General features: G+C 36.8%; 1 protein-coding gene across 10 annotated transcripts in view; it reads left to right on the forward strand.

Moving 5' to 3' along the window:
* Positions 1-18,435, forward strand: part of CDC42BPA (CDC42 binding protein kinase alpha) — a 183,360-nt gene that overhangs the window by 105,109 nt on the left and 59,816 nt on the right. For 9 of the 10 annotated variants that reach the window (XM_054514444.1, XM_054514443.1, XM_036380993.2 and 6 more), the window contains 7 exons: positions 3,536-3,615; positions 4,651-4,817; positions 5,275-5,397; positions 9,704-9,837; positions 11,457-11,699; positions 11,949-12,059; positions 15,837-16,084. In XM_054514444.1, the coding sequence (XP_054370419.1) occupies positions 3,536-3,615; positions 4,651-4,817; positions 5,275-5,397; positions 9,704-9,837; positions 11,457-11,699; positions 11,949-12,059; positions 15,837-16,084 (1,106 nt within the window). The remainder of the gene's footprint in view (positions 1-3,535; positions 3,616-4,650; positions 4,818-5,274; positions 5,398-9,703; positions 9,838-11,456; positions 11,700-11,948; positions 12,060-15,836; positions 16,085-18,435) is intronic. The other variant, XM_036380991.2, reaches the window with a different exon arrangement.

Consider the following 18,435-nt stretch of genomic DNA (forward strand, 5'->3'; position numbering starts at 1 on the left):
TTTGTAGGCTGGTCCTAAAATCATAAGGTTTGTAAATTCATTGTAGCTTTACATGTCTTTAGCTAACATACATCTGTTGCAGTAACAAGTTTAGTGTCCATGTCTTACAAAGAATAATACATTTACATATAGATAGTCTGCAAGACTACTTGTAGCAGAGCATTGCTAAGACTTACTATAAGTTTGCACATTGCATTTTACTGTATTTTATTACTCTAATTGCTCATGTTGGTGTTTGATTTCCTTCAGTTCATTTCCACTTAACTTTTTCCAGTCTTTTCTCCAACTTGAGTTTTGAGAAATGTAGGAGAAATATTACAGCCATTTCTTAAGGAACGAGAAAATATTTTTACCTTTCCTTAAAATGCTCTGCAACCATTGATTTTACGAGACTTTCTGTTTCTATGCTTTTGAAAAGGATGATAGATGCCTTAGCATTGGAGGAATGCCTTGTGATCTCTCCTCAGAAATACCTTTGGGTGTGTTTGTGTGTGTATCTCTTGAAAGATGCAGAAACCTTCTGTTTACATGTGAGATAAAGCATTTTCACCACTTCTCTTTTCTGAACTGCATGTGCATCTCGGTTTCACTCAGTTTTCTGGGCATGCAGATAAGTGGCAACGTGAATTTTTGTAGACAAGATGATCGTTATTTGCATTCCCTTTTCTCCAGCTGCTCATTAAAACATGGAAACCACTTTGACTAAAACACTTTGTGGGTGTCAGTCTCTCTTCCAAAGTAATAAGCCACAGGACAAGAGGACATGGCCTCAAGTTGAGCCAGGGGAGGTTTAGTTTGGATATTGGGAAGAATTTCATAACCAAAAGGGCTGCCCCGGAAAGTGGTGGAGTCAATTGACTCACTGGAGGCTTTTCAGACATGGTCCTTAGGAAAGTCATTTAGTGATGGACCTGACAGTTAATGGCTGGACTTAATGATCTTGAAGGACTTTTCCAATTTAAGTGATTCTGTGATCTCTGGTTAAATCTCAGACCCCTTTTCCTTATGGGCAAATTAGGCAAATCAGTGTAGCTACATAGGATGACTTGCACTTTTTTCATTTTGTTTCCTCACTTATATCTGATATTTCCTCCTCCCTTCACAGCAGAAGTATTTTTATCTTAAAAATTGTTTATACAGTCTTCAGATACCAGTTTGCACATTATTTTGTCCAGCAACAGCTAGAATGGAGAATGGAGTAGCTGGAGTGCATGCTGTATGTAGCAGGTCTTTGTTTGTGAAGCTGAAATACTTTTTAGAGGTTGTTCACACATTTTAGTGTTGTCCATTCCACCACTGCTCCTTTTTAGAGCCCATTCTCCCACCTGAAGTTTTCAAACTATGCCTGTATAGTGTGAATGCTTTACCATTGGGAAGGAACAGGGACCTGCAGGTGCAGAAAGAATGCTCCTCTGCTGAGTTACTGGACTCTCAGCTGAGAAAACTGAGTCCCATTCTTACTTTGCTTTAGACATTTGGGGGTGAAAAGCAATGCCCCTGAACTGTTAGAGAGGAATGCCAGTTTCTAGAGCTTCTTTTTCAGCTTCCTAATTTGAAACATCTGAAGGTTTTGTTCTGTTTTAATATAAGGATGTTATTTTCTTGCCATTTCTTTTCACACCTAGTATCTCAGAACTGCTGAAAAAACCTAGCCTAAAGGCATTGCATGACTGAGAATATTTTACATTTTTGCTTTGACCAGTGGACATTGTATTTCATATTGCTTTGCCTCAAATTCCTTATATATAACTTGGAGGTATTTTCTCCTCCATATTTCATACATATCTTTTGAGGAAGTTCCACATACTCACACTGCTATTGTAGAAGTCAGCAACACAGATAAGCCCATGAGACTTTTTTTTTCTTTCAAAAATTCTTGGCAAGATTTGAATTGCATAGAGCAAATGAGGAAAACCCAATGCTGAAGATAAAAGACAGTGTTGAAAAGCCATGGTTGTTATTCTTCCTGAGCTTTGAATGAGACCATAGTCCCATGGAAAAATTATATACATAATAATGACATTTAAAAAGTATGTTGAATGTACACACAAGCATAAAGGGCAAAACTGGGCTATTCAGGCAGCCTAAGCTGTGCTGGGTTTTAGCTTTTCACTGTTTGGTTTGGTAGCCTTATTGAGAGATTCAGTCGTAATTTTCTCAGCATGGTTGTACTGCTAAATTCACACAAGCAGCAGGAGATATGTATCTTGACCTCTGCAAAACAAATTCTTTCACAGAATCTTACCTTATGATCAATAGAAACAATATTTTAGATATTTAGTAACCTCTCAGTGTAGTATCTGAGAATTGTCATGTGGGCTGTTAAAATCATGCAATTAAGTATTTGATAGTTTTGAAAGTTATTTGCGAATACAGTTTTGAAATTTGAATCTATGGAAGGTGAAAATAGAATGTAAAGGAGAAGTAGAATTTTACTTTTTCTAACCATAGTAATCTCTAATAATTGAGATTTTTTTTTAATGATTTAATGGAAAGTTAAGGCTTTCTAATTTGATCTTGTCCTTAGTTTCCAAAATACTCAACTTCATGAATTTACACAATCTAGCAATATCATTAGTGTTGTTTGGGAACTCTTTTATAACATGAAGGTTTTTGTCAGCTAAGAGGACAAGGTTGTGATGTAATATAGCTGACATCACCACTGGAAAGGTAATTTCAGATTTCTTTTGAGTGCAGTCTTACTCCTTGTCCTTTCCTGCAGAGTTTTATATGAAGAAAATTACAACTGGGTTCCTTTCATTCATTTTTGTTTGGTTTAGAAAGAAATTGTTAAGAAAGGTATATATAATATACCTTTTCTGACAATTTGGAGTCTTTTATCACTTCCAGTGCAATAATCATCTTCTTGAGGATTTTCTTTTGGTGACTGTTATGGCATTCTCTAGAAGAGCAACGTAAACCTTGCATCTTGGGGTTAAATAGGAAGCTTTTAACAGAAATTTAAGAATATTAGAACTTCAAATAGTCCAAATAAAATAACAACAGGGTTATTTTAGCCTGAATAGCAACTCAAAGATTTGTCTTTGTTTGTAGCTCTTTGTCTGGCAAGAAAGAGGAGCAAAGAATGAAGAAATGGTCAAAGCACTAATGGGATTAGAACACTCTCTGGTATTATTTCTTTCTAGTAAATGCCTGCTGATTGTTCTTTCCAAATAGAGGTGGCCCACTCAGAAGTGGGCTGGTAATTCTACAGGCAGGAAGCCCTGTTGACTGAATAGCAGAGAGGAGCATAGCAGGGAATAAAAGGTGTTACACTTTGTGCTAAGAGCTTCTTGGAAAAATAGCCTATTTAATTAGAAAGACATTTTTATGGCAGCATGATCTGGTTTTGTATATGTTAAATGCTATTATAAATAGCATTAGTTGATGTTGTTTCGTATTTGGGCTGTAGATAAGGATGCCAGTGAGTATAGTTCACATGATACTAACACTTCTCATATGGTTAAACTGAAAAATCTGTTTCTTTCAAGTCCAGTAGGATACTGCTTATTCAACTGTCCTGTTATTTTTCTAGGAAACAATGCCTCCACCATCCCACACTGCATTTTCTGGCCATCATTTACCATTTGTGGGTTTCACATATACAAGTAGCTGGTAAGTTAAGAGTTCAAAAATTGTCTGTAGGCTAGTTACACAGTATTCTAACTTTTTCTAACTTTCTGTCTTTGAATCATACTGAACAGATATCAAAGAATGTGGTTTATTGAGGAAATTACCATAATCTAAAATGCTGTCTGTTCAAGAGAATGAGCTCTCTGCAGGTGAAATTTACATATATGTACAGGTCAGCACCTGTGCTCAGGGGAGTTTTGATGAGAAAGGTTGTTATTAGAGAATATATGAAATTAACTGCCCATTACAAAGTTAAAACTGCATGTATGGACCCCAACAAAACTTAGTTTGTTAGACATTATAACCAGTTTTATTTCTAGCCCTTTGACACTTCTGTAAGTCTGAATAGAAATTTTGTAAAAATTACTTTATTTGATATCTGCTATTAATGTATAATTTATTTCACTCGTTTCCATTGCTAAACTAAACAGGGAAGTCCCTTGTATGCTCCTTGTTTATGGAAATAAAGAAAGTGTTTACAACCATTGAAAAGACAGGCCTGTTTCTGCTGGGAAAGTGACTATGTCCTAGAATGTCCTGGACTTCAAAAGCATTATTTGCATAAGTAGTAGCATGTGTACATGACTAGCCACAGCATTTCTGACATGTCCGTGCCCTAGTTGTTATGGGATAATTTCATACCATTTTTAGTGATTGTTGTCTTTAAAGCATTTGTGATACTTGATTAACTATTCTCAAATGAACTACTGTTGTAATTTTACTGTCCAAGCTTCTGCTTTTTGCTATCTGGCTAACATAGAGTATCCATAATGATTTTTAATCAGGAGTTCATCCAATTCTGTGTAACAAAAAATGCATTGAGGAGATCAGGCATGCTAGGTAAAAATTCTTTCAATTTCCAATGAGCACATACAAGCAAAGTATTATAACAAGATGTTATAATAAATGGCATAGTAATTAGCAACTTAAACAAACTGTTTATTGGCTGATGTTTTTATAGCAGTGTTTTAAATCAGGCTGTTGTAAAATCCAATACTATTTATTTTTTCCCCCCAGTGTTCTTTCAGACCGCAGCTGTCTAAGACTGACAGCTGGACCACCCTCCATGGATCTTGATGCCAGCATTCAGAGAACTTTGGAGGATAGTTTAGCAACAGAAGCTTATGAGAGGAGAATAAGACGTCTAGAACAGGAGAAGCTTGAACTTAGCAGAAAACTGCAAGGTATAGTCATTAAAAAAAAAAATCATTCTATCACTTTTTAAACTTAGATTAACCTGCAGTTTTGTAAGGCACTGTTTATACTATGGGAAAAAAAATAAATATACCTCGTGGAATGCTTTTTAGCAGAAAATGATTCTTTTTATTATTTTGATTGACAAATTAAATTTCTGTTACACTTTATGCCTGAAATACACCATGTATGCAACTTCTTGTGCTAACTTTGTTCTCACTGTACCTTGGTCACTATGGCATAAACATTTTGTTCTTAAAACTTTTAAGAACTTAGTTGGTCTAGCTGACAATTACTGAAAACTTGGCACATAATAATTGGAAATTGCAAACTGTAGAATGCCTAGTGCAGGATCTTTTGGCTTGTCTTAATTTATCAGTAGTATCTCTTTGATCTCCTCAGATGTCAGGCATGTCATCCATCCTTCTCTCTTCTATCTTTTTCTAGAGTCCACCCAGACAGTGCAGGCTCTTCAGTATTCAACAGTGGATGGCCCAATAACAGCAAGTAAAGATTTAGAAATTAAAAGTTTGAAAGAAGAAATTGAGAAGTTGAAGAAACAGGTAACAGGTATGTTATAAATAGTAATGTAAAAGCTGTAACAAGAAACTGTATTTTGTCAAGTTTTTTTTTTTCTCTCCAATCGTAATGCTAGTTTTCCTTGGCTTTATAAAATTTTCCAGTCTATTTTTACTTCTCATTTTACCCCTCACTCTCCCACTGTACCACAGCATTTTCTCCAAATTCAGTTAGAGTTTTCCAAGTGGCAAGGAGTAGTGCATGAGAGAGGATACAATGGGCCATGAGGCTGCACTGCCAGCAGCAAAACTGATCAAAGAAAACTGTCACCAAAATAAGTCCTGCCTACAGCTGCATGGCCCCTTCTCAACCTGTGCATTCCCTGCACTCTCTCATCACTTTAATTGACTTGATTAAACAAGGAAAATGCTGTTAGATAGAGAGAATTTAATCAACTTGTGATCAGATAAATCAGCACAAGGTGGGCAATAGAAGCATGTGGGGAAAGGGAGATGAGAGGGAGAAGAACCACCTTTCAGCTCTGCTGTCAATGTGCTGTCATTCCTTTCAAAACTGAACATTTATTTTCTTTGCTTCTGAGAGTTCTTGAAGATTTTATGAAAACTAAAGTTTTGGCTGTCAAGAACCTCAGTACTTTAAGATGGAAAAGTGGTTTTGAAATCTGTGCAGCTAAAAAGATTATTTTTTAAATTAATGTTACGATGCCTTTTATCAGGACATTCATACTAATCAAAAAACAAAAATCTACTTAGCCCATTATATGTGTTCTACACAGGCAACTGGAGATGTTTAGGGAAAGATCCATGTTTTTCCAGCCTTACTTTTCCAGATTCTGGACAATTCGTGTTTTAAGAACTTTGAGAGGGAGGACTTACAGTGCACCACTATATTGAATATAGCTTTGAGTGAACCAATTTGCTGTCTGTTTGACTAATGTATTTTTAGCCTGCTTTAAAGGCTAGTATTCAGTATTCTTGATTTGATATTCTGAATAAGTTAAAGGGAGTTTTCTCTCATAGTGATTCATAGCATAGGATTCCTGCTATACATCTCCATAATGCTGTCTTTAAAATAGAATCTTAAGAGCAGAGACATCTCAATAAAAAGGAAGAAAGGAAGCACAGCAAGATTTTTTTTATTTAAAAAATATTAAGATAAAAATAGGAAAATTAGCAAGAGAATGTTAGATATCAGGTCTGGAACCAGAGAAACAGGGAGAAAAACCCAATTAATCTTACAGGAAAATGTCTGTGGTTTGTGTGAAAAATCAGTCACAAGTAGTGGTAGATACATCTCTATTATATGTCCATATCTTGCCTGAGACAAGAGAAAAACAAACAGCCAGAAATGTTGGAGGAAACTACAAAAAACATTTGTTCTGGTTTGTATTTGTGACAAGACTTCATTCAATTCCTGAAAGTGTCAGGAATGCCAGCAGCAACACCCACAGAAAGAGTAACTTGAACTCAGCTTGCAGACACTTGAGTGGATGTGTTTGGGCTCTGCAGCTGCCTTGTGGGGCAGGAAGAGCTATGGGTGAGCTGCAGAGTGCAGCACACAGATTACAGCCTGTTAAAATTGTGTAGTCTGAAAAAAGCCTGTCACAGATACACAGTTGGACAGCTGCTCTGGCGTGATGCAGCAGTTTTGTATTGTACCATGGGCATTATTTTTGGAGAGGAACATGGCTTAGCCAGCTCAGGGAGGATCACTCTGGTTTGAGTGATGCCATGTTGGCACTCTATCAGGACAAAGGCTTTTGTGAAATTTTGCTCCAGCCAAATGTCCCTCCTCTTGCTGCTGTAATGAGGATAAAGATAACATGATCAGAAATCCTTTCTCAGCAACAATATCCTTAGATCAGGTTTTGAAAACTGACTTTTCAGTTTTCTTCTTCAGTTTTCTTCTTCTTGTAAACTGAAAAGCAACATTTACAAGAACAGTTTTTGAATGAGACCAATCATTCACAGAAAAACATCAAAATCAGCTTTAAATTGTATTTTATTCTTTACTATTGATCTGCAACTTAGTTCACTGCTTAAAGTATCACTCACTTACTTTGGTATTAAAAAAAAATAATAGTAAAGGTGTGGAAACATTCCCCAACACATCTGCTGTCCCTTTTGAAATTGAAGAGAAGTCAAAGTCTGGTGAAGGTGGTCAATACTGAGAATTTTCTGCTTCACACCACATACATATTTGTGTATTTATTCCTAGACACAATGTGTACTTTTGGAGTTTGGTTTGGAAGTGAATAATAGGATCAAATGAGGAAGATGTAGAGCTGCCTAACCCATCCCCAGTCACTCCACAACTTTGCCAGTATATACTTGAATGCTTTGTCTGATCCAGCCATTTGTTAGAAAAGACTCATTTGTGCCTTAAGCTGCAACTAACACAAGCAAATTTGATAAAATAGAAAGAGAATTTTCTATTTTACTTGATTTTTATGGAGGTTTTGAGATAGATTTTAGAACTATATTAATGGCAGAATACAGAAACAAACCAAATGATGGCCATGTCTGAATGCTTCCAAATATAGGGGAGCTAGTTCCAGGTTTTCTGGGTAGCCTTTAAAAGATCTGATGAACTTTAAGAAGGTTCAGTTCAGGTGCAGAGATAACCTTTTTATGCTTTGGGCTCATCTCTTGAGTTACTAAATGTAATGTAATAATGTATTACAGTGAATGTTTGGATATATTATCTAAAATGTTAGTTACAACTAGGGTGATTAAACGGAAAATTACCATTTACAACCCATATGTCACACCTAGCTTTTTGTTGCATTCTTTAACCTGTTTTACTGCCTTTTCTGAAGCTGTAAGAGTAAACACCTGCTTAAAAAGGTAATAAAGAATGAGCTCAAAATTGTGTCAAATTCAGGAGTGTCACCGGGAGGGCTTAGAAAAATACATTTTTCTTGTCTATCTGGTTTTCCAGGAAATGACAAGCTAGCATATGCTTTCAATTTTTGAGGTCAAAGTTATAATTTTTGTTCGCTAAGTTACATAGGAGAAAACTTTGAGGAATCTTTAATATTGCCAAATATGTAAAGGGCAGCAATGCAAGAGGAAAACAGAGCTGTGGAACAAAGTAGTTCATGCACAGAAGAGAGATTTATCTTGGCTCAGCAGAGCCATATATAAACTTTCTTTTCACTGGTGACTTCAGAGTAGACTACATAAGGAAGGCAGTTAATAATTTCTGGCTTTGAGCTGCATCTCTTATTTAAGTGCATTCTTTTAAATTTTAAACAAGAGTGAGTGAATTAAAACAATAGTGAATATTTTTCTGGGTATAAGCTAATGGTATTAATTTGCTTATAAAATTCTTGTGTTTCAGAAATTAACACTCTTAAAAATGTATGTGTTTTTATATTTGATTTCTCCAAGAGCCAGTCTCTTAGGGTTGCATTTATGAAAATGTAGTTATAGGCTGTTATTAAGAATATAGATGGGTTCCTGTTCTTTGGGTAAATACAAGTGGTCTGAAGACCTGCCCACAACTGAAATAAAAGAAAACATGTCCAGTGATTTCATAGAACTTGGAATTAACTTACCTTCCAATATATCTTGCTTTTAAGTCTTGTTTTTGAAGTAAAGACTATGAGGCAAAAAAAACCCCACTCACTAGTTAAAAAATATCAGTTGCCATATTTTATGAGTTTCAGGTTTTCTTGTAGAATTTGAGGGTATTTATATGACATAATTTAACTGTGCCATAGAAATATACTGTCACTGTGTAACTGACTGTTGGTAAGAAACTGGTTGCAATAGTTCTCCCTTATTTATAGTAGTAATAAAGCAGATCACATAAAAACAAGTGGTTTTCACACTAGAAATAAGTAAAATCAGCTGAAGTTAATTTTAAGAGTACTGACAGGAGAACACTTGCCAGCTCTTGAGTGACCCATTATTTTTACTGTTTCTTTTTGGGGGAAATTGGGAGGAGGAGGGAGACTGTTTATAATTACGGTGTAATAAAAGATGTATTATATATTACATCACAGCACATAAAAGTCAAATGTATAAGTTGTGTTAAAGCATACATTACAGAATTATGTATTAGAGCTGGCCAATATAATGTGAGAAGACAAGTAATTATCATTTTCGTGTTATATTCCAGCAAGCTGGGACCTTTCATTCTGTTCCCTTAAAAGCAGATAATGGCAGCTGAAACAACCTGCTCCCTTTTCTAAACCAGATAAGAATTGCCTACTTTTGTGATGAAATGGAAACCAGAAAAAATATCGAAGGGGCTTCAAGCAGCTAGGCTATGCTATTGTAGAATTCTGATTTTTCCCTTAAAATATTTAGAGTTCTGCTGCTTTTTCTAGAATCTGGTCAGCTGGAGCAGCAGCTCGAGGAGGCCAGCACTGCAAGGAGGGAATTGGATGATGCCTCCAGACAAATTAAGGCTTTTGAAAAGCAAGTCAGGACGCTGAAGCAAGAGAGAGAAGATCTTAATAAGGTAAAATCATTTTGTCAGCAACTGTTCTAAGCCCTCCAGACTGTTTTATTTTTGTTCATTTTGCTTGTAATAACTTTCAAGTGTATAACTAATGAGCAGATAACAAGTGTGTAGCATGACCTACTTAGCTTTCTGACTTTTTTTTTTTGTTGAAGAAAAGGACATTATTTAACACATTGTCTGTATGACTGCTGGGTGCTCCCTAAGTGATTGCTTCCAGATAGTGAACAACTCCATAATCCAAATTGCATGGTGGCTGCAAAAAAGGTTTTAGAGCTTCACATTTAGGTGATAATGATAGGGCTTAGAAGACAGAGTAGAGAAGAACTATTCCAGACAATTTAATCTGAAGTATGGGTGAGACTTTAACAGTGAAAAAATGTGAAGAATATGGTATTAAGGCTGTGTCACAGAAGTATTTCCAGAGGGAGATGTGAAAAATTGCCCAAGTAGGAAAATTGAAAAGTAATTTGAAATAACTACAGCTAAAGAATACTGGATTTTATTTCTTCTTCTCTATCTCCCTGATCCCACATTTTCTTATTTTTAGCATACTGTCTTTCATGGCTCTTTTTTGTATTTGTTATTAAATCAACCTGTAATCAGGTGTGAAATACGTAAAACCTGTTTTTCATTGTAATTATATTGGCTCAGTATTTTAGAGTCCACGCTAAAGTTGATGTGCCAGCTGTGTGTAACATTGTTTCTTCTGACCCTTAAGGCTCTTAAAATTTAAAAAGCTGCCAATTTGTCCCAGAAAGACCATCTCTCTTCTAAACCAACTCTTAGTGATTAGGACCTCTTTTTAAGAACCTTAGAAACATGTTTAGATTTACATGGATGCCAGCAGTGCCAAATATTAGTTCTTCCAGTTGGTGTTTTTTTTAATCCTGAAATTTGCTTTTCCTTGCTTCTTTTTTCTGCTCTGGTTTTACTGAACATTATGGAACTGTTTAAAGTGTTGTGGTCCCTCACTGGTAGTGTGGTGGCACAAATCTAGGGCACGGCAAGCTTTGTGAAGGTATTGTGGTGTGGAGTTATCACTGCACTAGCAGTGTTATTTCATGCTGATTCTTTGAAAAGGATAGTTATCATATATTGCTTTTATTCACTGCAGTGTTTTATTGCCTGAAACTTTCTCTGATATTTGATATTAAGGTACAGTGTATGGAAATAATATTTGCCATTGCAGGCCAGTTTTCTAAAGATTCTTGAGTAAAAATTTTCATAGAGCAGAGTTTTCCATTCAATTTTAACCATTTAGCACTTGAGATTCTTGTAATTATTAAAAACTAATGCTAATGATATTTTTGCATTAAGAAAGCAAGGTATTTTTGTGTTGTAATGCAAGTGCTTGAACACCATTGTGTTTACCTGTAATAATAGAGTAGATTCTTACTTGGTTTACATTTATGGAGTTTTACTCACTCTAGTAATGTAAAACATGCCTCTTTCCCTATTCATAGAGGCATCCAATCTGTATTGTAGATGCATTCATGAAATCAAAAAGAATATGTAGTTTCTATTCACTCTGGAAAAGGTGTTAGATATTCATCCAAAGACAGAATTGGCCTTGTAGCTTTCTAGGTTTATTACTTAATTCTTTTTTTAAACTGTAGGAACTGGCAGAGTCTAGTGACAGATTAAAATCCCAAGCCAAAGAGCTGAAAGATGCACACAGCCAGCGGAAATTGGCAATGCAGGAGTTCTCAGAGATGAACGAGCGGCTGACAGACTTGCACTCTCAAAAACAAAAGCTTGCCCGCCAGCTCCGAGATAAGGAGGAAGAAATGGAAGTGGTGATGCAAAAAGTAGAAAGTTTAAGGCAAGAGTTACGCAGAACAGAGAGACTTAAAAAAGAAGTAAGTGGTGAGAAGACTGTTTGGACTCTATGAAATAAGTTATATGTAAGGTTTTCTGAGTATTATTTTAAATTTGTAAATCTTTAACCTTTTGTCTGTTGTTTCAAACAGTACCAATTTTGTTTTCTAAGACTTTGAAGTGTTCAGTTTGGTGCTGAAGATTTCTCTCTTATATTGAATACCATCAATAGATTTTGAAAAAAAAACCCTGCAGAATCCTATCTATTAAAAACGTATGTACTTTTGCAGCTGGAAGTCCAAGCTGAAGCTGCAGCTGCTGAGGCATCCAAAGACAGGAAATTGCGAGAGAGGAGTGAACAGTACTCTAAACAGTTGGAAAGTGAAGTAGAAGGGCTAAAGGTTAGTCTGTTTTGATATTAACACCTGCACACTTACCAGTCAACTAGGACTTGGATCTGTTTGATTGCTTTCAGATGTAGGACAAAAGGGTTTTGTCAGTCTGTCACTTCACTTGGTGCTGAATGTTAACACAGGCATGCATTGCATTATTGCCCAGAAAAATTAACATTTGCCTGATGTGCTGTTTCTAAATAATCAACCTTGTCTTACCACGTTGCTTCCATTAATGCTTTGCTTAACTTCACTTGTTAAAAGCTTTTTTGTTTTAGCATAAGATGGTTGAATATTTGAAGATAAACCTGCAATCTAGGCAGGTTTCTGTAGAGGTGTTCTGTCTGCTGTGTTGTTCCTCATGTTTCCTGCACAGTGGATGTCAACTGATGTAACCATACAGGAACAGTTTTAACACATTCTGCCTTTCACCCAGAGGATGAGGCATTTTTACCCAAGAACAGCATTGAGTGTGAAGACTTTGTTTATATTGATGAGATTGCTCACATGTGCATGTGATTTTAAAAGAAGAAATTAAGGCAGCCAAGAATATTAACTGTTATTTTATTCTGTGATTTAGCTTTTTATGCAGTGCTCTAGAGAAGATAGGCTTTCTCAAAAATTGAATAGAAAGTTTTTAATTTACTTACATGGATTGCTGTTCATTCACAGCAAAATCCCGTTCCAAATGTTTCATGCAGTAAGGTAATTCTAAACTTTTTGGACAAAATGTGAGATTAGTCCTAATCTGGTCTTAATTTAAATGAACAACCAAGTCTTTTTTCATTAGAAGTCTCTGGGACATTCATCAACATTAAGTTATGGCACAGAAAATTTGATGATTTTGTACAAACATTCTTCTATTTGGCCTTCCTCTGCTAAAAGAAAATAAGGAAATTCATTCAATATGAAGTTTGGATTAATGAAGTTTCTACTGCTGTGAATTCAGATTGTTACCTGAAAATTAACATGTGTTCCTTCTGCTTCCATGAATCTTCCGCATCAGCAAAGAGCTTGTATGATAGTTTAAGAGGCGAGAAGAATTTATGGGAGATCTGTTGAGAATAAATGATATGCTGATTTATAACAGCAGGGCAAGTTTGTCAGAAGAGGAAAAGGGAATTTTAGCTTTCTTGGTAATATTTTATAATTCAGTAAGCACAGTTTGGGTCACGAGTGCTTGTTGTGATACTGCACTGTCCATTCAGTAAAAGCTCTGCATGGTTCTTTAGTTAAATTCAGGAAGTTCTCCTAGACAAAAGTATTTAAAGAAGAAAGGAAGGTTTCTCCAAATGAGGAGAATAGAAGAAACCATAAATGATGGAAGGTTAAGTGTAAACAGGATGTTGAAAGCTGAATAAAGAGAATTTAGGAAGCATTTTGCAGAGGATGCTCAGAGTGATTGTGGATTTCTGCTTTAAATCCAAAGCAGAAAACCTCAGGAATCTCATGGGGCTGCTTGGGGATGGAAAAGGCAATCTCTGAGCTAATAGAGCTGTGGCATAAAATGCTCCACAAGTCCTCAGTGTGTCAGACTTCAGTGCTGAAGGAGGGGAGATTGCCACCCAGTGTGTTCTTTGCAGCAGTCTGGGCACATGAGCTGGGTTGTCTGGGATGATTGCAGGGAGCAGGAGAGCTGGCAGGTAAGTCAGATGTGAAGTCACCTGAGGGAGTTCTGAAGGAACTTAAATGACAAGAGAGCTGCTGGCCAAGATGTGAACGCTGTGACTCTCATTCAGATCATCTGGGGAGGTGCAGAGGGCTGGGTGCAGCTTCCTCAGGAAAGGAGCAGAGGCTGTGATAAAGGATAATGTCAGAGTTCATGGACGAAGCAGAGCCTGTTGGGAAGAAGGCAGTGTGCCTGCTGTCTGTCCTTCTGTGCAGCACTGACCTGCTGGGGTTCTGCAAACTTGTCAGTCAAGTGTGTGGACAGAGGGGATCATGTGGATGTCATGTATTCAGATTTTCAGTAAAATCAGGCTCAGTGTTAGTCAGCAGTGTGTCCTGTTAGCTGAGAGGGGTGCATTAAACAGCAGCTGTCAATGTGCCAGGAAGTACATTCTGTCTCAGTTGCACCATTTGTCCATTTGAAATAGGCATGTATGAAAACATCTATTTGGAATATGTGCTTACATCAATTAAAAATGTATTCTCTGTTTACTATATCTCTCTAGTTTTCTCCAAGCCATTGTCCAGTACCCTTGGGCTTTCTCTTCTATCCCACCATCTCTCTTATGGTTGCAATAGTATCTTTTCATTGTGGTAAAAAATGTGCAATTCCACTAAAACATTTTATGTACCTGCTAGAGGATGTTGCAAAGCCTAAACTTCTTCTGTGCTCCATTACCCTGTATGTGTGAACAATTTAGGATGTTGGGCAGTAACAACAAATTTCACAGTGCCTGTGAATGAAAGAAAATGCCTATGCTGCTTTTTTTAAAAAAGATCTTTCTTTCTCCAAAGCTTCTCCTGTTAGGATGGTATCTTCCTTCTCCAGTTTAGTGTTCTGCATCCTAAGGGCAGGATTTTACTCTTAGATCAAACCAGATGGTTGTTTTGATGAGTTAGAAAAAACAGTGCAGTAGCAGCACATCTCTGGCTCGTACATGTACGGGGTTTTGCAGTTTTTTGCTGACACAAACAGCAAGGCCCAGCTTTCTCACAGAATTTGTCATGGTACAAATTCAGCTCATCAGAACGTTCTACAATGACATTTAGCTCTTAAAGCCTGCTCATACATCAGGAAAAGAAAATTACCCAAAGCCATGCCAAATTAAGGGTGACTGAGAGGTTTTTAGCATCTCATGGTAAGAATGGAGGTATAATTATCAAAATACCCTCAGTCCTCTGGAAAGTGTGACAAAGTCACCATAAGGAAGTAGGTTTTTCAGTCACCTGCACTTTTTCAAAGTGTTTTTATGAATTTCCTTTCCTTAGAACACCTTTCATTACACATTTTAAAAACGAGAAGAAATTCCAAACCAAATTGTCCATATGTTGACATTAAAAAGTCATTTCCAGACTTGGATTTCAGTGCATGTCATGCCACTGTCTCATTTTGACCCTGATCTTGCTCCTCCTCTGTATTATGGCAGGACATTGAGTTTAGTGAGTGCAGCATTTGGTGCAAATGTGAATGTATCCTGAAGTAATGTTTAAAGACTATTGAAATGCCAGAAGACCTGACTAAGAGAGCTATGAAACTGCAAAAAATGAAGTAATTACTCTTATTGTTTAAAGCTTGTTTATCCTATTAATCCACTATGATAGAAAGGGTCAGTTTAAGTGAAATAGGTCAGGTTTCCCTCCTGACTGATACAATCCATGTAGTATTTCTCTAGCTACACTTTAGCTTTCAGTTAAGCCTCTGCTTGTCTTAGCATAGCTTTTCCAGAAATTATTTGTCCTTCAGAATATATTATTGTCCTAATTCTTATTCTGCTTTTCTGAAAGTCACTTCAACTTGTTGCTGTCAGCTGAGTGGAAGCACCAAAGTCTTTAATTCTGTGGTCACTTTCTGACTGCATTTAAGAGGAGTCAGAACATGACCAGAGGCATTTAATGATCAAATTTTCAGTAGCTTGAAAACTTACTGCACTTAAATAGCAAAATAATAGAGTGTCATTCCAATTTATGCTCCTAACAAATTTTGAAATAAATTGAGATAGATGTGTTTAACTCAAGGCTTTAATGGGCTATTTCTAAACAAAGGCTTTGGAATATTGAGTTGTTATTAAGTATCGTTTTCAGCATTCTTGACTGTTAATTTGGGGCTGGTTTTTTTAGCAAAAACAGGTTGGTCGCTCACCTGGGGTAAGCAGTATAGAACACCAGCAAGAGATCACTAAATTAAAGGCAGACCTGGAAAAGAAGAGTGTTTTCTACGAAGAGGAACTATCTAAACGTGAAATGATGCATGCTAATGAAATAAAAAGTCTGAAGAAAGAGCTGCGGGATGCAGAGAGCCAGCAGCTTGCCCTCAAGAAGGAGATCATGGTTTTGAAAGACAAGTTAGAGAAAACCAGAAGAGAAAAGTGAGTATTGTATGAAATTTACCTTTTCTTAACACTTTGAAGTCTCCTAGTATTGTTCCAAACACACTGTCACTTCCTTAAGTGTAATGCAGATTGTTGCACTTTGGCTGAGCTGATGCCAGGGTTAAAACCAGTCACCTTTACAAACAGAACAGAACAAAAAGCTCCACATCCTTGTACTGAAACAGTTAATTTTGCATCAGAACTCTTTTAGTGGCTGGCCATTCCAAGGTATGTAACTTGAGTTACAGACTTGCAGCTCGGGGTAAGTTGACCCCTGAAGCTTGTTTTGCACTTTAAAACAGTTTCTCGACATTTTTCTTTTATTTGGTATTTTCATCTTTTGATGCAAAACTAATGTGTTAGAGATCAAGTATTGTTTACATTTCTGCCAGCACAGGAACAGTCACTTAATGTGAGCTGAGGCTAATCCATGCTGGGTTCCATCCAGTGTTAACATCAGTCAGCAGACTACTGTGGGCGTAAGCTGCTTTATCTCTCCTGACATGGTAATTTGTCAGACCTGCTTTTTTCTCTCCCACATGGTGGAGCTTATAACTGGCCTTGAGATTGTTCCTTGAGGCATTCATCAATAAAAGCAAGTTTTTCTGTTGGATGGTGTAGTAGTAGGAATAAGTTATAAATTGAACATGCTCATGTTCATTCATAAAAAAATTCAGAATGCTTCGTAGACACTAATATAGATGAGTCTTTTTGCTGCTGTAGCAAGATGGCAGATGAGAGAAACCATAGAGAAGTCCCTGCTGAGAGGTTAGCCAAACTATAGCAAGACCTTTAAATAGAAGTAGTAAATTAAATATAATTTTTTTCCAAAAAGTTTATGCAAATAGAGGTGGAAACACTGTATCTCTTGTAAATTGTATTCAGCAGGAATCACAAATCATACAGCTTAGAATGCAGTGCATGAACTGTTTCTTCCTAGCATGCAGCTATTCAATAGGCTGGACCTACTAACAGCACAGGAGTTTGCTGCTTTGATCTGGTTGGAGAGGTGAGCCCTGCCTCAGCAGCATGTTTTCATTGTGACACCACTTAATGGTCATGCTGACCAATGAGTTACAAATGCACAAAAGGCTGTTCTGTCTTGTAACATAGAAAGGTGATGGTATGGCACTCTTTTAAGTCCAGCAGAAGGAGGAATATTAAAGAATCATGAATTCTGCTCTCTGCAGGTTAAACTGTTTGAAAGGATCATACCTGCAAGCAGTGACCAAATGAAAAACTCTTTTCCGAATTCTAATGTTGCACAGCTGCAGGCATTCTAACTAGATGTCTGTTCTAGCTAATTCATAAACTCTCCTTCAGTCTGGTCTCTATAAATAAAAAAAGGACTGGGTACAAATCTACAGTGGATGCTGTCATAACCATGTGTTTCTGTATGTGGTTCAAGTGTTTGTGTTAGAGAAGGTTTTGAAGTGAGAGCAGAAATGTGTCACCTAACCAGTATCAAACACTCATGGCAAGGGCTGCAGCACCATGTTCAATCAGGTGTCCAAGCACATGATCAGTGCTTGGGGAAGGCCTGATCTTACTTGTCTTTGTTAAACAAATCTGCAAAATCTCATGCAAGCATTAGGACTCCACAGAAAGGCAGAAGTCCCCTGTTCAAGTTATGCCATGGTTTGACTTCTGCAGTTTAGAAGGGAAGTTTAAGCATTAGGAATGCAGGAATTGCTGTTGCTACTCAATATTTGGTAGTTTTCCTTAAAAGAACACAGGTTTTCTGTTTCTGCTTATCCATATGGGTGTTAGCTTTTGTAGTCTGGCATGAAAAGCTTTTTGTGAGTCTTCCAGTAGAGAGGTGTTGAATGTAAGCACTGAAAAGGAAGCACCTGGAGGCTTTGTGCTGAAATAAGTGGAATTATTTCAACAATAGGCTTGGGGTGGGTGTGGAGTTGAAGTGTGCTTATACAGTTTGGCAAAAATATTTTAGTAGTCTAAAAATAATCGTCAGTGCATATTAAAAAAGATCTTGGTAAGAGGATGTGGTTGTATTACTGTGTAAGATGAGTGAATTACATAGGTTATTCTAGGCAAGGATCAGGAAGAGCTTTGACAAAATCTGTATGTCGATTTTTGTGTAACTTGCACGTTGGTGGTTTCTGTTTTGCATTTTTAAAATAGATATTTTCCTTTGTTTCCTTCAATTTTAAGCTTTCTAACTTTTGCTATTTCCAAAGCACAAGTCTTCAAGGGAGATTACCTTCCTGTACAAAATTATTGCATTTTGCTGAAGTCTCATAAACTGCTTGCTATTAAAGTTGGGAGCAGAGGAGCACAGTATCAGGCCAGTGATCTGTGTAGCACTAAATTCCATTTCTTAGAATTGT

The sequence above is a fragment of the Molothrus ater genome, chromosome 3 (genome assembly GCF_012460135.2).
Source record: "Molothrus ater isolate BHLD 08-10-18 breed brown headed cowbird chromosome 3, BPBGC_Mater_1.1, whole genome shotgun sequence".
In the NCBI taxonomy this organism is placed as follows: Eukaryota; Metazoa; Chordata; class Aves; order Passeriformes; family Icteridae; genus Molothrus; species Molothrus ater.